This window comes from Barbus barbus (assembly GCF_936440315.1).
Source record: "Barbus barbus genome assembly, chromosome: 14".
Lineage (NCBI taxonomy): Eukaryota > Metazoa > Chordata > Actinopteri > Cypriniformes > Cyprinidae > Barbus > Barbus barbus.
The window spans coordinates 6,561,155-6,585,762 of NC_136742.1; the positions used below are offsets into that span (position 1 = coordinate 6,561,155).

At 38.3% G+C, this 24,608-nt stretch overlaps 1 protein-coding gene and 1 long non-coding RNA gene across 2 annotated transcripts in view; one reads left to right on the forward strand and one right to left on the reverse strand.

The window, feature by feature from the left end:
* Window positions 1–24,608, reverse strand: part of LOC306880554 — a 35,197-nt gene that overhangs the window by 10,047 nt on the left and 542 nt on the right. The window contains exon 2 of the long non-coding RNA XR_013785084.1: window positions 16,594–16,723. This is a non-coding gene — a long non-coding RNA (uncharacterized lncRNA). The remainder of the gene's footprint in view (window positions 1–16,593; window positions 16,724–24,608) is intronic.
* Window positions 4,132–22,852, forward strand: LOC306880551 (serine palmitoyltransferase 2-like). The gene is made up of 12 exons (XM_079434151.1): window positions 4,132–4,360; window positions 6,551–6,742; window positions 7,603–7,757; window positions 8,934–9,082; window positions 9,491–9,615; window positions 10,205–10,298; window positions 10,628–10,733; window positions 16,530–16,749; window positions 17,016–17,142; window positions 20,040–20,175; window positions 20,316–20,445; window positions 21,758–22,852. The coding sequence occupies exons 1-12, from the start codon at window positions 4,220–4,222 to the stop codon at window positions 21,830–21,832; spliced, it is 1,650 nt and encodes a 549-aa protein (XP_079290277.1). The 5' UTR covers window positions 4,132–4,219; the 3' UTR covers window positions 21,833–22,852.

A 24,608-nucleotide genomic window follows, 5' to 3' on the forward strand; every position in this document is an offset into this window, starting at 1 on the left:
GTTGTCCGGGGACGGTCCTCGAGAGAGCCTCGCCGCCTTTATCGAGTGGGTGCTGGTGTCTTGCAAATCGCAACTCACCGTGGACCTCGCAGAGAATGACACCAGCCCCACTCGGGACCCAGCGCCCAGTCCACTACCACCCCGCAGCGCGGAGCTGCCCGAGCCCACCGCAGACGGAGAGCCAGAGCCTGCCGCGGTCGTTGAGCCATCGCCATCAGGAGCGACAGAGCTGCCGATCGTCCCGGAGCCCGAGCCCCAAACGTCTGACCAGGTGCGAGAGCCGGCAGTGCATCCGACGGTGGAGAAAGCTGTGGAGATCGCGGGGGCGATGGAACGCCCCGCCCACGGCGCCACCGCTGAGGGTGAGCATGAACTGGACCTGGGAAACCTCATTAACTTTCACACTGACACAATCATCCTGAAGCCAGCTCCTGTATTGGATTTCTGGGGAATTATCCCACCCGACCTCCCTCTCCCACCGCCTCTCATTGATCTGGTTCCTACTCCAACACCCTCATCACTGGAGTTCGTCAGCCCCTCTGCTCACCCTCAGCACACCATCTGTGGCGTGGGCTCACCGCGGGTCTGCCGACCTCCAGCTCTGTTGGCGTTGAGTCTGGAGGACCCCTCGTCTCCGCCCTCAGCCTCCGAGACCCAGACTCCGCCTCAGTCCGGCGACCCTGCGGCTCCACCATGCCTTCAAGCTCCCTCGGCTCCACCGGATCCCGTCTGTCCACCAGCTCCACCGGGCTCCCTCGTCCTTCCGGCTCCGCATTGGTCAGTCGTCCCCCTACCTGCACCTCAGGACTACTCTCCTTGGGCTGCGCCCCGTCCCTTCGTCCCTCCGGCTCCGTTGGGCTCCTCCTTCCCTCCTGCTCCACCTATGTCCTCTGTCGCTCCAGCTCCGCCGCGGCCATCCGGATCTCCGCCTGCGCCGAGGTCGCCGAAGACATCTGCTCCGCCTTGGACCTCCGGATCTTCGGCGTCACCCTGGCTCTTCGGCTCTCTGTCTCCACCTCGGGCTCCACCACCACCTGCTCCGCCGCCGTTGGTCGGCCCCATGGAGTCGGCGGTCCCTCCTCCACCATGGCTCCTCCCTCCGTCGGCTCCCCCGTGGGCCACCATCTGGACTGTGGCCTGGGTCGTCATCTGGCTCCTCCTGTTCCTGGCTCCCCCTTGGCTCCTCCCACCCTCCACTCCCCCATGGACTTATTGTTTGGACTTATGTTTATTCCCTGCCACCCTCCGGTTCCACATCCTCCTCCAGATCCCCCACCCGCCCTCCTCAGTTGTTACGTTACGGCGTGAGGCCACGCCTTGCCGGGAGGGGGCGATATGTTACATGTTGGGTTTTTTGTGACTGTTCCATGTCGGGTTTTCTGTTTTCCCCTGTGTCCTAGTTCAGTTTAATTAGTCATTGTGTACACCTGTCCTTCCCAATTATCTGCCCCTTTATAAGTTCCTGTCTTTGTTAGTCTCACCGTCGGTTATTGTTGCTATTATTGATGTGTGTGCACTCCCCTGTTTGTATCTGCTCCTGGAATCCTGATTAAAGGAAGGACAATTGTATATCCTCGTCGTGCGCTCCTTGCTCCGCACCACACCCGTAACAACAACAGTATATTTTATTACAGAATTTAAGAATATTTTGTGGTATTTTTAGGGTGTCAATAGGATAAACATTATTTCATTTTTAGATCATTAAAGGAAAAAAAAAAAGTATTCTTTTGTCAAAATGCACTTTCAATTAATTATTTTAAATGGCACTGGAGAAAATCATCCACAGAAGGTGTAGTTATTGCTTTGGCCTTCACCAGTGGGGGCTAAAAGGGCCGTGCTAGCCAAACACAGAATTACAGCATGGAGTGTATGCATGTATGTATGTTGTGCTGGCTAATATGGCAGTCATCTTAGATTATGCTGTATGCAAGATTATGAAATAGTTTCCCTTGCAGAAGCCATTGTAGAAACACTGTAGAAATTTGCAATCTGCAAACAGACATTTATGAGCACTGTTTGCTCATATTATTCATTTAAGTTAGCTTTCAAAACATCACAGTGTACACTACAGTCTCCATGCTTACAGCATCTCAGATACCATATTTCAAAGATTTATAAAAGATTACTGTCTGAATATCTGAGATTTCAATATGAATATAAAGGTTATGTTTTCTGTAATATTACAGCAAAGTGTGACTGTGTATTACGCTCTAAACAAAATGGTGCTATATAGCACTAAAAGTGGTTCTTGGCTCGTAATCATAGGGGAACCACTTTTGGTGCAATATATCACCATATCTTTAAAGGTGCTATACAACACCTTTGTCAGATGGTGCTATGTAGAACCATAAGAGGTGCCATATTGCATTGTATTTCTTCAACAAAAATGGTGTTAAACAGCACCAACAGTGGTTTTTTGGCTCGTAAAAAACTTTTAAAGGGGCTTAACAGGTTCTATGTATGGCAGTGGTGCTATATAGCACCTTAATCACCCCAAAGAACCGCTGAAGAACCATACAGGAGCTTAACAGTTTCTGTATATGGTAGCGGTGCTATATAGCACCTCAGTCGTGCCAAAGAACCGGTGAAGAACCGGTGAAGAACCACTGAAGCACCACGATTTGGTGCTATACTAAATGAATATATTGTAATACCAGGACTGAGGTGAGACCTTTGAGCAAGGCACTGAACCCCCAACTGCTCCCCGCGCGCTGCAGCATTGGCTGCCCACTGCTCCGGCCACACACCACTTCCCTTTCCCCTTCCCCTTTTTTTTTTTATTTGCTTGTTTGCTTAGGCTATGCGTTTAGTTTTTGTAAAATAGTCTTATAGCCTAGATAAAAATACTTGTTTACATAGGATATATAATGCATTTCATATTATTTAGGCACTTATAGGCTATAGTTTGAAATAATGTTCTCAATTCAGCATGCCATGGGAAAGTCTAATTTACCATTTTATTATATTGATATTTATTTCTAACTCCAACAGTTCACCGGGCTCTTAATGGTTTAATCTATATGCCATCTCTTGGAACATCTAAATGCCAGGTTTTACCATTAATCATCATTAGAAACCATTTTACACATGGCTCTCTGACTTGTACTTGCTCTTATTAAAAAGTGTACCATTGTTCTGTAGGATGTAGGCCTACTCTTTTAATGATAACCAGGCCAATAATGACTTTTTTTTTTAATTATTATTAATCTATTGCATTTTTTATGAAAAACAACAGCCTGCACATTTAGAAACAATAGCTACAACATGCCACATTTGTAATATAAATCTATAGGAAAAATCTATTCACAGATTATCTATTTTAAATTCAGATTAGGCTATCTATTATAAATTTGACAACAAAATTTAACACAATAAATGAGCCTACAATAAAACGTTTGGTTGTCTCTGGTATAGGACATGAGTAGCTGGTGCAAGATTATTTTAGATTATTTTAAGATTCCTTTTTAGCCTTTAATAAATAGGTGTGATTGATTTAATTTAATTTTTTATTAAGGTTTATTGCTAGAATCTAGTGAACTCACACAAATGAATGTTTTGAACTTTAACCAGATATGTCCCAAACTGTGTGAAGGTTAAATGTTTAGTTTTACCTCCTGCGAATCATTTCCCCAATGTTAAGGCCTTTCTTTCAATGAAGGAACAGAAAAATAGCCTTTTTAGACATTTTTAGAAAAAAAAATCTAATTTTGTACCGTATTTGTAAAAAGTTATCAAAACTGTGTGTAGCGTGAAACTCTGAAAATCTTATTTTCTTACATTCGTATTTAGCACATGCATTTATTTTAGTCATTGTCAAGGGAAAAAAAGTATTCCCAAAACAGATCTCACAAATGTTCACATTAAGATTATTTGTATTATATTTAGCGGTCAGAGTTTCCATTACTCTCTAGGGCTGATCTAGCATCCAACCATAAGAAGCGTAATGTGTGACGTAAAGACGGAAGGTTGGGTGGTTTACGCCCTAAAAGGTTACTATAGGTTAATGACGTCAGTTTACGATGAATATTTATTATTAAGCCACGCCCACGCGACGTTGCTCATTGGCTCATTGGCTGTGAGTTCGTGTGGAAGGCGGGGTCTCCCCTGTTATCTAGGAGTGGGCGTAGTTTTGTCACTCGACGGTTTTTGAGGATACGAGAGATCCAGAGTAACGTTATACAAGTGAAGCCGGAGACCCAGCATACACCGCCAGCCTGCCATGACGCAAAACTCCGCTAGTAAGCTTCTAAACGGAGATGCCTTGCACCGGACGAAACAAGACAAGAAAGCGGGCGGGAATGGGTTCGTGAAGACCCACTGCTTGTTCCAGCAGAAGCGATACCGCCGCCCGGCGGAGAAGGTGAGGCCGCCTCCTGCTCTACACTCCCGGGTGTGCACGCCAGAGCCGCTTATGCTGTTATTATGAGTTAAATTGGAATAGAAATGTTTCTGTTTCATTCTGGGTCTATATTGCGTTTCCGAGTCTATGATTTAGGCAAGGAGCGTATTTGAATCCGTGTGTAGGGCGGGGGTGGTTGGGTGTGTATCATGCTTTCAGTTTATAACGGTTATATATAGCATCTTCCACGTATATTTTAAATGTACGAAATGCTATTTGATGTCATTAAGTTACTTTTAAAAGTAAATTTAAATAATTACATTAATTTTAAAAATGCCGCTTGTCGTCTTTTTTTTTTTTTTTTTTAATAGTTAAACCTGTTGAAATATTTTTTTATTTTACTCCGCAGCAATCAAATTATGATGGTAAATATATGAATGATATGATGATTGGCCTATTACAATTTTATTTCATCAGATCATGATTCACAGAATGATGCTAATTGAAGATGCAACATTTAACACCACTGCTGGAGAACATGTGACTAATTGGACTTGACTCAAGCATTATAGTTGAAATATAGCCCTTGTGGCAAAAATAAAAATTAAGGACATAATTGTGTTGTGTCATCCTTCTGCTAGAAGAAACAGTCCTTGATCTGCAAACTGAAGTTAGTGTTTGTTCTCTATGGGTGTTGTGCACATGGTGAACTGCTGTTTTGCTGCTGTATTGTGAATTTTACTGCAGTTGGAGGTCTATGTTGATTAATCAGAATCCAGAACTAAAAAAACTTATTAATGTTCTTTCAAGTAGTTGGATGTGTACTGAAACTTCAGATCTTCCAGTATTGTCACGTTCAAATGTAAATAATTACTGATCTGTCAAACATTATCTAATGTTTGTTCATGACTGAATAATTCAAGTTGAGGTTATTATATAATGTCCCGCTTTTAATGCCCAACAATGAAAAGAATCGTCAGCCTAATGCATTGAGATGAATGGTAATGGGATCAAATGAATAATTTGGGGTTAGTGTTTGGTTTTGTCTGTTTGTATTGACACAAGCATGGAAAATAACCGTGTGGTGTTCTATCATGAAACTGGAGAGAACACTTTGTTCTTTGCAACCTGAGGATTTGTGAAGCTCAATGGGAGCAACAACTTTTCCAAGAATATGAGCAAGTCTTGTCAAGTTAGATTTTCTTGTACTAGGTCCTGTACGCATTTTTTTTTTTTTTTTTTTTATGTGGCCAATATTAGATTTAAATGCCCCAAATTAGAATTAAAATGATCAGATTCCTTGTAGTTTGTGGTGTTCCCAATGTTATGAAGAAAATGACTAATTTCTGAAGACATTTCAGAAAAAGTATATAGCCTAAATATAGGAATTTATTAAGAATATCAAGATATCTCATCCAGCCCTACTTGAGTTAACATTTCCAATTCTTATTATAAGAAGGTTTGTCTGCCTTTTTTCAGGAAGCAACATTTACTTACTGACTTTAGAAACTGAACAAATATAAGACTTTGCTGTATTTAGCAATGCAAGTTTTCCCGCAAAGGCTCAGCACTGACACAAAGTGTTAACCCTGACTTTACTGAGCTTTACGTAAGAAGGCTGATTCAGGGATCTGGAACAGTGGGATCGAGCCCCTCTTTACTGGAAGGGCAGATTTTATAGTGGATGCAATTTAAGAGAAGCACGAGTTGATCACATGCTGATAAGCAGTGTGCGTGTAAGGACAAACTCTGGTTCGTTTTCTTGGCCGGAGTGATAAATGGAGTTCAGATCATCTCTGGTGTCTGTAACCTCATGTTTGAAGCTGTTAGCAGTTTCAGTCCCAACTATACTTGTACAGTTTCCATAGAGAATGTGAGTATGTGTGACTACCAGTGTAAATGCTATGTGGTTACTAAAACGTTCAGTGTGTTGTTAGTTGCTTTCTAGCCCAACTTAATAGAGCCCATCCCTAAATTTCAGCATTATTCTGGTATCCACGTATGTGTATTCTTTCAGTGCTCCATCTATCATGAAATGATTTGTCTTTAATCTAGTGTGGACAAAATAAATTTACTATAATCTGTTTTTTTACCAGACTGCTGTACATTAATGTTGTTTTATGCTGCTGATGTTTACTTAGTGCATTTTGTAATGTTTAGATATTCATTTTTCAATGTAGATTCACTTCATATTCATATTTTCCCCCACAGAACCATCATGCTCCATGCACTTCGCTTTATAAAAAGCCATTTGTGGAGTCATTTGAGGAGACGCCTCTGCTGGTTGCAGTCTTTACCTACGTGAGCTATGGCATCCTTACCATTTTTGGCTATCTGCGAGATTTCCTGAGGGACTGGAAGTTTGAGAACTGTCATATGGCCAGAGAGAGAGAAGAACAGAAGGTACGGTATAACATAATTGTGCTGCTTGCCTGAGTAATGCATTTCACATAACATGTGTTTACATGTAATCCTCAAGACAAAATAATTGTCATTTTGCATTGTCACCTGGATGGTCAGCGCTTTTTTTAGTGCTGTTTTTGTAATACTTGTTCATGTTTGTCCTGAGTGGTTAAACTGACTGCTGATCTTCAGTTTTAAAGCATCTTTACAGTAATAAACAGGAAAATAACAGAATCAATTATGCAAACTCAATCAGATATGAGACAAGTTTAAGTTCTGCTGCAAACTATCTCTAAAAACACAAATGTTATTATTCAGTTCCAGTCAGTTCAGTGTAGATTTACTTCAGTTTTTATGTAAAGTCCATCTATCATGAAATGAGTTCAATTAAGCTACATAAGTAGCTCTACAGAAGACAATTGTTGTTATATAGCTTGAGTCAGTTCAGTGTTGATTTAGCTCCGTTTAATAACAGTGGTGTTGCTAAATTCATCAGGTATGAGTCAAAAGTCACAAAATTCATGAAATTAATAAGTCAATTTAAAGCATTTCTACAGAAGCTGATAGTACCATCCATTATCCAGCTTAAGTTTTGCTCTCATCCAATGGTGTCAGTGCAGTCAAAGTGTCTTTTAAACCCCAACTAAGCAAGCCAAAGGCGATCAGTGGCAAGAAACGTCATCAGGTGATAGAAATGGAGGAAAAAAAACAAAAAACAGGCTCAGTCAGGGGGCCAGTTCTCCTCTGGAAAACACATTTGTGATTCCAGGATGCATTACTAGTCATGTTTGTCGGTTGATATTATTCTAAAATAATTTAAATCTAGTGTTATGTTTTTGCTTTCAATGCTCTGTTTCCAGGATTTTGTTCCACTGTACCAGGACTTTGAGAACTTCTACACTAGGAATGTGTACATGCGGATCAGAGACAACTGGAACAGGCCCTTATGCAGCGTTCCTGGACCCAAGATGGACCTCGTCGAGCAGGTCACACCTGACTACAACTGGACCTTTGAGTGAGTGTCACATTGTACCGACACATCAGCATGTTGGATCCAGTCTGCCATATCCCATCAGAAGATGTCTGTTTTGACTGATGTCCAAACTAATCAATAGAGATTTGTTTATTAAAAAAATCCAAGTTGAATCTTTCTCAGTGCTCAGAACAGCACAAATTTAAAAAGTGTCATTATACCAAAGCATAGGCAATGGAAAATTACTGCTTCACAACATCGCCCGGTGACGTAAAAAAAATTAAGACCTTAAGATGGGGACATTTGCTTATTACTTACTTATAAAGGCAACCAACATGAGATTAAACTTTGTTTTTTTTATTATTATGATATCTTTTTTTATTATAATATGGCTGCTGAAAACGGAAGCATAAAGTGATTTTAGATTGTAATATTTCACAATGTTGCAGTTTTACTTTATATTTGATTTATTTACATGCAGCCTTTGTGCAAATAAGAGACTTCTTACAAAAACCTTAAAAAATGAACTATTTCAAACTTTTGACCAGTAGTGTATATGTAGAAAGTAACATGGCAGAGATAACGACAAAAAGGCAGAAATGAAGTACAGCACAGATGTATGTTACTTTACTTTACTTACTTTTTACTTTGTCATTTAGCAGATGCTTTTATCCAAAGCGACTTACAAATAAGAAAAAGTAACTAAAACTAAGTCAAAACTCTGTAAATACAATATACACGCATTTAAGAAAATAAAGAAATTAAATAAAATTGACAAATGCATACAACGTTTCAATACTAAACATTTAAATGAAAAAACTAAAATAAGCTAAAAACAATTCAAAATATTAAAACAACAAAAAGTATGAGTATAATAATGCTTCTAACATAACACTAAGCCAAACAACTACATGTGTATGAACAGCCACATACATATACATACATATAAAAATAAATTCAATATATATTATTTCATATCCATATAGTATGAAGTACTAAAATAACTCAAATTAAATCAAACTAAAACTGAATACTACTGAATGTTACTGCACACACACGTTCACATTAGATCTTCTTTAGGCTTTACAGAAATGAATATAGTGTGAGTTTTAGAGGCCATATATTTTCTTTTACAAGTAGTGTGTCATTTTTCTTAGTATTATTATTTTTCATATGTTCAGTTCATTCCATGCTTTTTTTCTTAATTGTTTTCTGCAGAAACACAGGGAATGTTCTGAAAGATGTTCTTAATATGGGCTCGTATAACTACCTGGGCTTTGCTCAGAATGCCGGCTCATGCGCTGATGCTACCTCTGAGTGCACTATGAAATACGGCGTGGGGGTGAGCAGCACCAGGCAAGAGATAGGTAATAAATGCTCGCTCTCTCATGCTTTACAGCCACTTTTCTGGTATAAAAGGGGCCAAATAATATGACACTTTTTGGGTAGGTTTTAGTAGATTTTTAAAGGATCATATACTTGGTCCTCTTATAATATTAATCAAAATATAATGACCTTGTCATTATAATTTTCCACTCTCTAACTGACACTTATACTTATTCATATATTCAGTTCTTATTGAGTCATTCATCCCACTTGGTGAGGATTCGCTTTTATGGTGGAAAAGAAATGTGCGGCACAATGAAAAACTCTTATTTCTCATCTAACCTTTTATCATTGCGTCCCTGGAGTCTGATGTTTACACAAAAAGAAGGAAACTGTTCTATTAAGCAAATCTATTGTTGCATCCTTAAGATATTTGTTCTGTCTTGCAGGAAATCTTGACAAGCTTGAGGAGCTGGAGAAGCTAGTGGCCAGGTTTTTAGGGGTTGAGTCATCCATGGTCTTTGGAATGGGCTTTGCCACAAATTCTATGAATATTCCTGCACTCACAGGAAAAGTAAGGGTTTTACTATAAACACAAACAATAAGTCAAATGGAATGCTAAGAATTTTTATGTCAAAGCCATGTAGGGTGGGGAAGAACACCGGGGATCGGAAGTTCTGGGTTTGTTTTTGTTTTTTAAATACTCCCAAGGATCATATCTGTTCCCTCACAGATTTCTTTGGCTCTTTCACACAGGAAATGTATCGTAACTGAGTCATGTAACATGTTATTGGACGTCTTTATGCTTTAGAATGTGTACACATTCCTGCTTTAATTCACAACAGATTTGATTACTTTTGGGGAATTCCAATTTGAGCAAAATTCTTTCTGAAATTCCTTGTTAGAATCCCAAATACATTAAATCATGGTCATGAGGAAGTACAAATACCATTATTCCTAAACACCATACAAAATAATTATGATTAAATATGGAAAACCTTGTTCTCTTATTGATTGTATGTAGCACCTACACTCTGCAAATTCTCTGCAAAGGTTTGAAATGTTGCTTTGTATCTTATCAACTCTTTAACCAAAAGGTTTAGTATTATTTTATATGCTTTTTTGCAGTTCATTTAATTAACACATGTTTGTATTTCCCTTAGGGCTGTCTAGTCTTAAGTGATGAGCTCAATCATGCATCTCTGGTTCTGGGTGCACGTCTCTCTGGCTCTACCATCCGTGTATTCAAACACAACAGTAAGTTCATGCTGTTTTTAGCCCACACTGAAAATAAAAATACTGTGCAAAACAATCACAACCATTTAGATAATATTTGATGTTTAACGTATATGATTACGGACTCAAATTAGTTCACAGTGGGTGGCTCAGACATAAATTAATAATGTGTGATCAATGTACCTGTATAGGCATTTTGCTACAAAAAAAAAAAAAATCTAATCAAATATAAGTGAACATCAGAGGAAAAGTATGCCTTATGACATACTTTTTATAACCTGCTCGCTAAGAACAGCATCTGCACTAACATATTAAGATGCCTGCTTATAAATTCTACTTTCTACTCTCAGATATGCAAAGTCTGGAGAAGTTGCTCCAGGATGCTATCGTGCACGGCCAACCTAGAACCCACCGGCCCTGGAAGAAGATCCTCATCCTCGTTGAAGGAATTTACAGGTATGTAATAGGAATTTTCATTTTGTATACAACATATTTTTTTCAAACTTGAGCAGAAACCTGATGTTTTGTGCAAAGCATATGCAAAAGGAGGCTGGTTTGCATAGCTTTTTCTGGTTTGGAGGCCATTTCATTCTTTATTTCAAGTAGGGGTGGCTCTATCACTTTTTCAGAACCGATACCAAAAAGTCTGACTATCGGCCAATACCGATATCGATCCGATGCCAGCGCAGTTTTTTTTTTTTTCTGTGTAGAATATATAGCTCAATGTGTGTTGAACTGATCCATCACTCTTTTGTGTGTTACACACAATCTAATAAATATAGACAACTTTCTTTATAAAGAAAAATAAAATATATATAATCATAATCATGACAAAAATACTAGTATAAACTAGGTTAGTGGGTAATTCAGTAACAAAAGTTCCTCTAGAAAAATCATGAGTGCACAATAATTTTATAAAATCTAAACTTTCAGTTAAAAAAAAAAAACATTATTTAGTGAGGAACAAATAAAAGTGAAGTGTTGGACTAAATTTTATATATAAATATAGGGCCTACTATAAAACTAAAAGACATTTCTTTTACATGTATAGCACAGTAATGAGGCAGCAACATATGATAGATAAGATGAACAAGAAAGGCTATTAATAATCTGTCATTGTACAAAAGTATTATGATACGAAAGGCTCCTGTCCAATACAGAGCGGCACAAAGCACTTAGGAGCATCCTGTGCGCAGGGTGAAGCGCTTGAAGCGGCACGGAGTCACAGCGCGCAGGCACAGCGCTCCACTTGTACCCCTTTTCCACCAAAGCAGTTCCAGGTGCTAGTTCAGAGCTAGTGTTGTAGCCGGTTCTTAGTTGGTTCGACTGGCGAGTGCTTTAAGAACCGGTTGCTTTTCCACAGGCTAGAGAGCCAATACAGAGCCAGGTCTTACGTCACTGAATACGTTTCATGTTTCGGTTCACGAGCGCAGCACAACAGGCTTGTTCGAGGTGCATCAGCGCCACGCAGATCGATCGATCGGCACACAATACACTAAAGCACCACGAGAGCGATCCAAAAGCATAAAGAGCTTTCTAGTCTGCTTTCCAGTCAATCCCGCAGCACCCCGATGCCTCGTACCGAACGGTCCGTGCAGCGCCGATCTATCCCGGACAAGCCTAAACAAACTATCAGCAATGGGGGACGTTGCGTTGCTATTGATGTTCATGGCTTTGTGAACCTGCATCAGCATCCAAACACGGCGACTCAAACGTGTTAGCGTTTAGCTGATATTTCAAATATGTCAGTCCAAGTTTATGTTCGTTTTGTTGGTCACGGTAACCCCGCCCCCAGCCCCTGACGCAAGCGGTTCTTCCTTCTAGCCCAGCAATGTTTTGGTGCTACTTACGAACCGCTTTTCCTGGTTTGGAGCTGGTGCTTTGGGTGTCGAAAAACAAAGAACCGGTTTGAAACTAGGCTCTGGCTCCGAACCAGCACTGGAACTGCCTTGGTGGAAAAGGGGTAATAGAAAAATTCAAAGCACAAAGGGAAGAGACATCGATGCATAGTGTAGTAAATCTGTGAGAGTTCATTGAGCCTTTTCTTTTAACAGTTTTTAATCTCAGTTACTCTTGAAGAACAATTCATAGTGCTCTCTACTCCAGTGTTGTGATCTAACTCGGTAAAAATTAACACTATTTAGAAACAAAACGAAACTCCAGCAAGATTAAAGGGGTAGTTCACCCAAAAATTACAATTGTCATCATTTACTCACCCTCAGAATTTCCATTTTTGGGTGAACTATCCCTTTAAAGTCCTTTTATGCAAAACCATTTATCTTTATTTAAAGATCAAGTATAATATTTGGAACATTAAATCATCTGGCCAGAAATGTTTAAGTAGGTGGGCCTGCATAAAACCGGGTGGGCAAGGATTAGCGTGTAAAAACTGCATATCAAATTGCCAACAAGAAATGCAGCACAAAGATCCAATACACAATACTTATAAAGCATTGAGTAACATTAATTTTAATTTCAACATTTAATAATGCATTATTTATTAAAATTAAAAGTTTTGTTAACCATACCTGAGCTAACAAAGTGTAAATTTTACAAAGTTGAAACTAATTAATACTGTAACAAATGTATTTCTCATTGTTAATGTTAGTTAATATCTTCAACACCTCGCTGAGCCAGGCAGTCTTCCCCACATGTCTCAAATCTACAACAATCATACCAGTACCAAAGAAATCACCTGTGTCCTGTCTAAATGACTACCGTCCCATAGCACTGACTCAAATCATGATGAAGTGCTTTGAGAGGCTAGTCATGCACAACATCAAAACCAGCGTCCCCAAAACACTCGAGCCGCTCCAGTTTGCATACCGTCTCTACGGACGATGCAATTTCCTCCACCCTCCACCTGGCTCTTACCCACCTAGAAAATAAAGACTCCTATGTTAGAATGCTGTTCATTGACTTCAGCTCGGCATTCAACACAAAAATCCAACAACAGCTCATAAATAAACTAAACCTGCTGGGCCTTAACAATTCCCTGTGTAATTGGATCCTGGACTTTCTAACCGGAAGACCTCAGTCAGTCCGTGTCGGCCACAACACCTCAAGCACTACCACACTGAGCATAGGTGTCCCACAAGGCTGTGTGCTCAGCCCGCTGCTCTTCACACTGCTGACCCACGACTGCACTGCCAAGTTCAGCTCCAACCACATCATCAAGTTTGCTGATGACACAACAGTGGTAGGTCTCATCAGCAACAACGATGAAACGCACTACAGAGAGGAAGTGGCACAGCTGGCTGAATGGTGTGGCACTAACAGTCTGTCCATCAATGTGGAGAAGACAAAGGAGGTCGTGATGGACTTCAGAAGAAACTCTGTTGACCATCCCACACTGACCATCGACAGCTCGACTGTGGAGAGAGTCAGCAGCACTAAATTCCTGGGGGTGCACATCACAGAGGATCTCACCTGGACCACCAACACCATGTCACTCTCCAAAAAGGCACAACAGCGCCTACACTTTCTCCGCCGGCTGAAAAGAGCAAGTCTCCCACCACCCATCCTCACCACATTCTACAGGGGTACCATCGAGAGTGTGCTGACCAGCTGCATCACTGTCTGGTAGGGGAATTGCAGTGCTGCTGACCGCAAGACCCTCCAGCGGATAGTGAACACAGCTGCAAAGATCATCGGTGCCCCTCTCCCCTCCATCCTGGACATTTTCCTTACACGATGCTCCAGCAAAACCAACAGCATCGTGAAGGACTCCACCCATCCCTCCCACAGGCTCTTCCAGCTCCTACCATCAGGAAGACGGTACCGGAGCATCAGAGCCCGCTCCGCCAGACTGCTCAACAGCTTTTTCCCCCAGGCTGTGAGAGCCCTGAACTCAAATCACCCCGCCACCCTCTGAAACCCCATGCAAACCCCTACCTCCTGAAACATGGACATAGTTGTGTATAGGTTTATAGTGTTTTTTACTTCATTGTTGTATGTCTGTATTTATGTAGCACCGTGGTCGTGCGAGGCACGGCATTTCGTTCCACTGTATGTCCCCACATGTAGCGGAATGACAAAGCTCAGCTTGACTTGACTTAATGCATTGCCTAACGTTAACTAAAGTTTATTGTATGTGTAAAGCATTAACGTTACCTTAGTCTGAGACGACGGGGCTTCGCAAATGATCTCAAGTGTCTCAGTTCACGTTCAAAGGAAAGTAGATATTGAGGACCGTAGAAATGAGCGCAGATGCAGTTTGTTGTCGAGAAGGGTATCTAGCATAACGTTTATTTGTTTCTTTCCACAAAGAGCGCATCTATTTAGCGGATCAAACACTGTACGTATGCTAATTAGAGGTCGACCGGTAGTGGATTTTACCAATACCGATAGCTAGGTTGGACCACACTGGCCGATGCGATTAATCAACCAATAGTTTTTAAAATGGACACTGAACAAAAACTAAAATAGAGCTTTACTATTTTTAAAAAAGCAGTAACAGTACTGAACCATACTTTGTAAATGAATACGAATTTAGTATTAATATGAATTATTATATTGATCATTAAAGTTATTTCATAGTTTACTAATGTTAAAAGAAGAAACGTTTATTGTTACGTATTACCATTTAATTTCAACAGTCATGCTTAAAGATGGCCGTCTTGAAATGCCTACACAAGGCCATATTAAAATTACATGCACAGGTTATTGACATTGTATGTGTACTCTCAAATTTGTTGCTGCTATTTTAGAACACTGCATGATTATCTAATTAAAATATAAAAAAAAAATATGCAAGTGACACTGCAAAAGCGCAGCGCTGCGTCTTGGAGAAGTCACAGGTATCACACACAACAGACACATCAATTCAAGCAGTGGTTCATTTAATCACCAAACGGACATAAGTTTGCTTCAAGAATGAACTATGTGGCATAAATGAGTTTGAAGTTCGGTATTGATTTTCTGTCGGCTGCATTTAATTGCGTGTTTGAAGTTTCCCGCTCTGTGCAACGCATGTGCCGTCAGTGATTTATGTTTACGCTAAGACTTATGTTTCATTTGGGATATCCAATATATACTTTTTAAAGACTGAATGAGGTTTATTTCACTATTTTCAAATTCAACTTTTGCGTCCTCGCGTCGATAACAATTGTGGGTGGGACTAACAGAAATTGACGAATCGTCATTTTGACAAGCATATGCACCTATAGGAAGAGGGAAAATTAAGAAACTATACATGTAATTAAAATATATTTAACGTGAGTTTTTATGGTCAAAGTACATATATAAAGTTACAGTGAAACTATACGTTTATTATTATTGTCATTTAATAAATAACATTCATCTGGAAAATTACCAGCTTCTCACTTACTCTCAATTACCAGGTCTCACCCGTAGCATCACCACTGTCTTGGAGAGAGTTTCATCGTCTTGACTGTCGTAACCGAACGCACAACGCAGTTTGAATGCTAAATGGAAGATGACAGACAGCCGCAGCGGAGTGAAGAATTTATTTTTAACAGCTTAAATATTCATCTGTACCTCACATTAAATTGGAACGGCTTCAGAACACTTGGAATATAGTGCACAAAAATATTTTGGTGCTTTATGATGCTTTTGTGGGGCCTAACAATAACACAGAATAGTATTCACAGAATATTGGATTTGGATCAGTCTCATCTGACCGATATACCCCGATCCGGCAGAAAATTAAAGTATCGGAGCGAAACCGATACTGATTATCGGATCGGCGCACCCCTAATTTCAAGGCATAAAGAGACGAGCAATAATAATGATATCATATTTACCACATGTACATTCATTGTAATGCAGAGGAGGATATGAAATGACAGTAGAAATATAGGCATATATATATATTACATTTTATCCAAAGCAACTTACAAATGACAATAGAGGCTATCAAAATCAACAAAAAAGCGATAATATACAAGTTCTATGGCAAGTCTCAGTTAGCCTAACACATAGCAAGGTTTTTATTTTTTATTTTATTTTTTTAGATAAGTAGTTAGAAAATAAATAGAGAGAGCAAGTTTTAGAGGGTCAAGTCAACAAACAGATAAAAATAGAATTAGAATAGAGAGTGCTAGAGTTAGAGGGTCAAATAAAGATGGAATTATAGAGCTGTATATAAAGATATATATTTAATATTTTAAATAAAAAATCAAACCGTTACTTCCTGGTTATCAAATAAAGGTAGTCCTATACTTTCACATACTGAAATATCTAGGCCTCTATGGAAATGCATTAATAGTACACCTGCATTATTCTTTTTAGCATGGAGGGCTCAATAGTTCGACTTCCTGAGGTCATTGCCCTAAAGAAGAAATACAAAGCCTACCTGTACCTGGATGAGGCCCACAGTATCGGGGCACTTGGACCAAGAGGCAGAGGTGTGGTGGACTACTTTGGCCTGGATCCATCTGATGTTGACATCATGATGGGCACTTTCACCAAGAGCTTTGGTGCTGCTGGAGGATACATTGGAGGAAAGAAGGTTTGTGGACAATTTTGCTGTCAGTGGCATGTCACATTAGATTACTACACGCACAAATCACACATGCTGGTTCGAGTCTGGACTGCAGCCTGTTATTTCCATCTCTCTCTCCCCCAAGTCCAATATTTAATAATGAGAAAGTGACTCTTCCAAAAAAATGTGCTTCTCACTTATGTTACATATGCTTGTAATTCAGAATTGCAGTTTACGTTTAGCTTAAGTAGCAGTTCTTGTCTAATTGACTTTGTTTAACTTTCTCTCTGTAGGAGCTGATTGATTTCCTCCGCCTACATTCTCACAGTGCAGTTTATGCTACCTCAATGTCCCCACCCATCACCCAGCAGATTATCACTTCTATGAAGTGCATTATGGGAGAGGATGGCACCACATTAGGTGAGTTTAGAATTTTATTCTGGATCAGTTCTAATAAAGATTAATTGGGTGGAATAATCTTTGTGTAACCGCTATTACGACTACTATTTTTACAGTAATACCTAATATAGTAATATTGTATTTGTAAAAAAAAATGTGATGTAAAAAAAAAAAGAGCCACAAGATGGCAGCATTAACTCGTAGAATGCAAACTAATGTTTTTACAGAATGTAAACTGTACTTTGACTTCCATGCTGTTCCCCTGTGTACTTGTGTGTTTCTGTGTATATTACACAAAACTTTGACCCTGGATAACACTTGAGAACTATTGAGCTCTGTTGAGGTCAGAAATATTCTCCTCACAAGTTTGCAACTTCAGATAAAAATGCTTGGGCAATGCATTGCAAGTGCACATCAGTGTTACTGTGGTGCTTACAAACTTCTGTAAAAGGAGAATCCTTGCAGTGTCTGTGCTATGATGTGTTTTTATTCAGAAACCTATAAGTAATCTGCTCTGCCAGGAGACTAGTTAATTTGAAAGAAAAGAAGAAATTATAGAAAACATTTCACAACTCCAATACATTTCGCAAAGCAGGGGAATCAGACATTGGGCTTGTATAGCTATTAGCTGTAAGCATTGGCGTCAATGTTCTCAAATTCTTAGAACTGCAAGAATATGTCTACTGCTGAAAAGCGTTAATAATCAGCAGAAACGATCTTTTTGAGTTTGTTTAGGAAAAGTAAACTCGATGACTCAGCGATTGGTTACACATGCTAACTCCTCCTCTGCTGACAGTTTGAGGCAGCAAACTCCATTTCACCCCTGATTGATTTAGAAGGGCGTTCGTTTGGAAAACCACATCTATACCCAAACACACACACACACACACACACACGGCATCTGGAAGCTCTTCGAGCCCTTGTGAGGCTTTAGCGTGAGAGAAGTCGTCTGAATGGTCCTCTCTGTGGGATAATGGATGCTGACGGACCTTAAAGACAGTGAACTCTTTCACTGTTAGGTTCTCAAATCAAATGTATAGGAGATGGCTTATGTTATAATTATGGCATAGAACCTTGAAGAAACCTCTCACCTTCAGCTGATTTCTGTACCTTAACTTTTAGAGCACAGCACTAGCAACACTAAAGTCATGGGTTTCCAGGGAACTCGCATACTATTAAAATGTATTAGTTTGAATCAAACAGTCCATGTCGGCTACCTATAGACCTAGGTTGAGCGCTATATTGAATTTAGCGCAGATATAAAGTTCTAAGATCACATCGTTTTCACCAACTCACAGATTTCCTAAGTGTTTTGGAGTTTTTGTCTTTTTTTTTTTTTCAAAAATGTTTTTTCAGCTGAAAAAATCAGTATGCTGTTAAACAACAGTACAATCCATTGAATGCATTATACTTCTTTCCCTCACAACCTTGTTTTCATTCCTGTCAAAAATTAAAAATGGTGCTACCCTGACTAAGGTCAATTGGTTCTCTTAGCAGCATAAAAATGAACTATTCAATTGTGAAATAGCGGTCAGTCACTGTTCAGCACAAGCTCGCTGAGTTTTGCACTCTTGTGGAAAACTGTTATAATCAAAGCAGCTAACTACACTGCATAATAACGTTCTTATTTATATATTGTCTATACTTTGTTGGTTACTTTGTTTCACTTAGTCATGAAAGTGCACTCCGTCAATGAGCTCACACTGAACAAATGTTTTGAGCAGATTTCTTCTGCACAGAGACTGATTTTAGCGCCTTTAGCAATTAATGTGCAAGTCCTAGAGGATCTTCCTAGTACATGCACAATGTAGTAACATAGATGTGGCAAACCTGTTCCTCATGTCACTGCACAGCAACCACAGAGAGCAACTATTAAAGTCGGCACAAAATAGCAATTTTAATTTAGTTTTCTGGCCTTTTGTGATGCATGTCTGAGTAAATCAGCTTATTGAACGAGAAAAACAGTGTCCTATCCTAACAAACCATACATCTGAAAGCTGAATAAATAAGCTTTCCATTGATTTATAAATCTCAATTTTGAAAAATTTACACTTAAGACTGGTTTTGTGGTCCAGGGTCTCACATGCTATTGAACTACATGTTGAATACAGTTTAGAGCAGTTGTGCCTTTTGGTTTTGGAACAAGACAAACTATTTGTTTCTGCTACTTAAGGTTTAATTTGTTTAAAATGAATTTATAAAGCACCAGACTAACTTGCATTTCCTCGTAGCTGTTGTAGATAAGGTTGGACTGTTTTCTCTTCAAGTCTTTACCAATATTCTCAATACTGAATATTGTGAGAGAGAGCTTTCCTTTCTCAGGAGCCCCTCGCTAGGAATGGAATGTCAAACAAGTGAAAACTAATACTGGAGAGTATATCTCTACCTCTCCCCAAAGGATCATTCTGCACTGTTCAAAGTGGATTTGAATTCCTTTGGCTTCAGATAAAACGGCCTCTCGATTTTCATTTGCCATGTGCTTGAATGGAACTTGCAGAGATGTTTGCAATTTAGCTTTTCGTCATTCCTGTCGTTGCATATGAAGAACGTACGATTGACACAACAAAATGACAAGAAAAAAAACTGCTGTGGTCCATATGGACTTTAATATGCGTGTTAACCATTTGTTAGACCATTAGGTCAAGGATAAGACTTGCCTGTGCAAAATTCATCCGGGCGTAGCTCTGTGTTTTCTATGGTGTTCAGAGTGTTGTTGTTTTTTTAGTGTTGCTGTGCAGGTTCAGTATTTCTGAGCACTATAAAATGTAGCACCTCTCTCTTAACAAGCCACACAATTTGAGAAATGAATGCTACTCCTATAAAGCACCACTAATGCATAAAAATCAAGGACCTGTCTTAGAAAGGGTCAGAAGCTGGATTGCAGGGATGACAATGATTTGTATATTCTTTTTATGCAGGTCAGGAAAGACTTTGTCAGCTGGCAGAAAACACAACCTACTTTCGCAGGATTTTACATGAGATGGGCTTTATCATCTATGGGAACAATGACTCCCCTGTTGTAGCCTTGATGCTCTACATGCCTGCTAAAATCGGGTCAGTCTCACTTTTTGTTTGACTGAATCATGGCTATTGTATTTGGTGATATGCTAGCCAGAGGATATGGGTTTTTTTTTTTTATCTACTTTACTCTGATTTTGCAGACTCATTAATGTATTTCTTATACTGTTGTTCAGAGCATTTGGGCGTGAGATGCTGAAGAGGAACATTGGGATAGTGGGGGTTGGGTTCCCCGCCACACCCATCACTCAGTCCCGAGCACGATTTTGTGTTTCTGCCTCCCACACGAGAGAGATGCTCGACAAAGTGAGTATGACATGAACACTAGTAAAACAATAATGGTAAAAATAATAAAAATTAAAAAAAAAACAAATCGTACTATAATTAGTTTTTTGTCTTTTCATATTGATTTTGGGGTAAAATAGTACTTTGTATGGAAGCCTGTTTCTGCCACTGAATAAAAAAAATTGCAAGATATAAAGTTGTAGGATATTGTGGGATCTTGCAATTTTGAGTTTATATCGACGGATGTTGGTAGGTTTATGTATATGCAGCCACCGCACTAGCTATTATTTTTAATCAAAGGAGATGTGGACATGTATCTTTTTGTGCATTGTGTGAATAAGGGGTTATCCAAGCATTAAAGGAAGGAAAAACCCTTATGCTTAAGAGCGGCCGTGTATGAGATGTTTCTTGGAAGTTATCGTACATTCATGAATGATCATGTGATTTTTTTTTTTTTAAATTTTTTTTTTATTTATTTTTATTTTTTTACGTACGCCAGGTGACATGTAAATTGCAAAAAAAGTTGCAGTTTTGTGAAATATTCCTTTTTTAATTGCCTGAAAAACCACATCATGCAAGCGTAAAAAGTTTTTTGCGATAAATGGACGTTTTCGCGAAATTGACGCGTTTCCATTGGGTGCGTTTTCAATTTGCAACTTCAATTTGTGCAATTTGAAGGCTATTGGAAACACAGCTACAGTTGACTTCTTTTCTCAGAATTGTGAGATATAAACTCAATTACGAGTTCTAAATTCCAATTCTGAGGGAAAGAAGACTATTTCCTTACAATTGCAAGATATCTCGCAATTCTTAGAAAAAATTCAGAATTGCAAGAAAGAAGTCAGAATTATGAGAAGAAATTCACTTACTTTTTTAAAATTATTATTTAGTGGTGGAAACAGACTTCCATATCTCTGAGATATTTTATGGGCTTTACCAATAAATCCAATAATGGTAAGAAGAAAACATTAAATAAAAAAGTAGTTTACTTGTGGTTTACTTTTTCAACTTCCAAACTAGTTCTAATCTTTACCTATTAGCTAAGATCTGTCCCTATTTAACCTCACAGCCAATGTTATGAAACCACATGAAGCGGCGGAGACCAAAAATCAGTGTTCCTACACTTCAGTTATTCATCTATGAATCTCTGACTCACCTCACAGTCAACCAGAGTACATAAACATTAAAGGAATAATTCCCTCCAAAAATAAACATCCTGTCACCATTTAGCAATTACTCAGCATCATGTTTTACCAAACCCAGCATATTATTACCTCAACCAAACATTTATTCAAGTGTTAATAACCCCACTGTCTCTTCTTGACTCTCTCAGGCTTTAAATGCCATCAGTGAAGTTGGAGATCTACTCCACCTGAAATACTCAAGAAAAAAACAGACATGGGAGTGAAGGAACTGGCTGTTTTTCATTCCTGGAGAGCCACCAGGATTAGCACTTTCTCACGATGGACTGAATGTGTCTGTCTTCCACCCCAGAGCGATTCATGTCTAACTTAAGTGCCATTTTCAGGTCAATTCATTTCATTCATTCATTCATTCATTTCAGACTCATTGAAGTCCACCAACTGACCAAATTTCAAGTCTTTCTCTGGGTTCAGTAAGTAATATTAATTTAATCGGGAAATATCAACTGTAAAGAATTGACGTCACTGTGTTCAGCATCAGAAATGACACAGGATAAAAGTTAATGCTTTAGTGTCGGGGCTAATTTATCCACCCTTGAAACAAATGAGAGCACATTAAACAAAATAGTTTTCTGATATTTTATACAAATATTATCAGTGTTTTTGTCTTGTTTTCCATTTAAAAAAATCTTAAACGAGGTGAATTTTTGGGGGTTACTTAGTATTTTTTCTCCATTTGCAATTAATGTTTTTAATAAATAAAGTAGAATTCTTACTAAATTTAGTGATTTATGCTTCAAACAAGAAAAAAACAATATGCCAATGGAGGGCAATAAACATAATTCAAAATATTGAAGTCTTAATATATTATAGTTTAGTCAAACTTTAAGCTAAATTTAAGGAAATTTAGATTTTTACTGGAAAACAAGACAGAAATCCTGATAAAGAATTCCTTTCACACTGACAGTAATACTTGTACAGCAAGTGTCATCTTTTAATGAGAAATAAGCTTGAAAATATATATATAAAGAGAAATCTACTTATGGAGAGAATTTATTATAGTTAAACAGTAAATAAGAATGTGACTTCATAACCATATATATATGTATCTATAAAAATATTGACACATTTATTATTAATGCACATTGCCGTGTCTTAACTCAATACTGCATTCACATACTAGCTTTGCGTAGGTCCACAAATCTTCAAATATCACATTTTTAATCTTTTTCAAAATGCAAAAATGATTGTATAGGTAAATTAGCGATGTCTTAATGAACTTGTACAAAAGAATACTGACAACTTTCTCTGTTTTCTTTCATCAGAGCTTTCTGTATTTCAATTAGAGTTGTGGTACTTTCCATGAATAGGGTACAGTTTGGTGTCCCTTATTATTATTATTATTATTATTATTATTATTATTAAGCACTAAAGGAACAAAGCCCATATTGCTTGTAAAGAGAAATCTCCACACATTATTTGGGCAATTTTTACACACATTGTGTATATATAGAGTTATATAGAGAGAGATTTGTCCTATTTTTTGGCTTTTAATTGGTTTTCATTTAATATTTATGGCTAGAAAATAACAATCACATACATTCTGGGGTATTAAACTGTACCTGTATATAGACATGTTTTGCAAAACCTCATTTAAAATCTATATAATATTTAGTTTGACATCCCTGGGTTCATAAACATTTTCTGAAGGTTAAAAGCCTTACACTGGCCATCTTTGGTTTAAAAATGCAATTTTTTAAAGCGTTTCAAGACATAATTTGTACTCTATTTGTGGAAGGTGCCTTTATGTTTACCTAAATACCTGTTACTTGCTGACATTTTGCATATCTCATGATTACGTTTGATATCTACACTTACTAGCCGGGCATTTCACAAAGGCAGAGATCTTTCATTGAACATTGTTCACTCAATGTTTAATTCCTTATATCTGCTGTTTACAGACTGCAGTGAAAAATGTATGTTACCTTTTTTTATTGTTATATAGTTGCTTTTGATTTGCTCTTTTTTTTTTAAATTTATGTTCTAACAAAAGTGCTAAATATGGGTCACTGATATAATATGAAGAGCTCTTGTATGTATGATGATGTGGCTTATGAATGCCTGTCGGATGTACTTTTTTTTTTTTTTTTTTTTTCCCTCCATTCCCTTTTGTGTTCTTAAGTCTTGTTCTTAATCAGAAAGGCAGCTCTGAATATGTCTCTGAATGCAGACGTATGTAAATGGGACTATGTGACTTCAGAGCTACTAATGACTGTTAAGAGATGCAGATATGACGTTGGCACACTGGCTTTAAGCAGCCTGTATAAATGCCAGCGAGCTGCATTTGACTGAAACCAAAGGGCATTCCACAGTTTCTGTTTGTTTTTCTTGTACATTCTGAGTTGCAGTTTTATATGCATACCATCACATTTGTCACACTTCTCCATGCAAGCAAGTGAAATTCATCGAACGTGACTGATCATTTGTTTCTGAAGATAATTAAATAATTAAACTTATCTTGAACATTTTTCATTGTCATCATCAGATCTCAGAAAAAGCAAAGCAATCATTACTCATTGTTTTTATGAACACAGGCCGTAGTCATATTCAGACTGTATGATAGACATTTATGTAAGGTATAATGTATATTCAGTGAAAAGTTTAAATGATTTCATTATTAAAGACAAATGTGACACTTGGGCCTGGTTTTATAGACCGGGCTTAGCCTAGGATTAAGCCATAGTTCAATTAGGACATTTTAAGTAATTTTCATAAGCATGCCTTAGAAAAAAGCATTACTGGTGGTCATTTTAAGGCAAAACAAAAGCACTGATATGTTTTAAGATCAGTCAGTGCAAGTTTCTTTCAGTTGAAACAGCTCAGATTTACATTTTAGTCTAGGACTTAAGCCTTGTCTGTGAAACCAGGGGTTAAAGAAAAAAAATCCACCTTAAATTTAGCTACTGCCTTAAATTTAATCGGCAAGTTACAGTTCATTTTGACTTTAATTATATTGAACTGTTTATAAAAAATCAAGTTAAA

What these genes read in the sequence shown, in the direction of transcription:
- LOC306880551 (XM_079434151.1), top strand. Translation starts at nt 4,220, where the DNA reads ATGACGCAAAACTCCGCTAGTAAGCTTCTAAACGGAGATGCCTTGCAC. An exon ending in CCGTGTATTCAAACACAACA is followed by an intron (nt 10,299 to 10,627) that starts GTAAGTTCATGC and finishes TTCTACTCTCAG; the next exon opens with ATATGCAAAGTCTGGAGAAG. An exon ending in GATACATTGGAGGAAAGAAG is followed by an intron (nt 16,750 to 17,015) that starts GTTTGTGGACAA and finishes TTCTCTCTGTAG; the next exon opens with GAGCTGATTGATTTCCTCCG.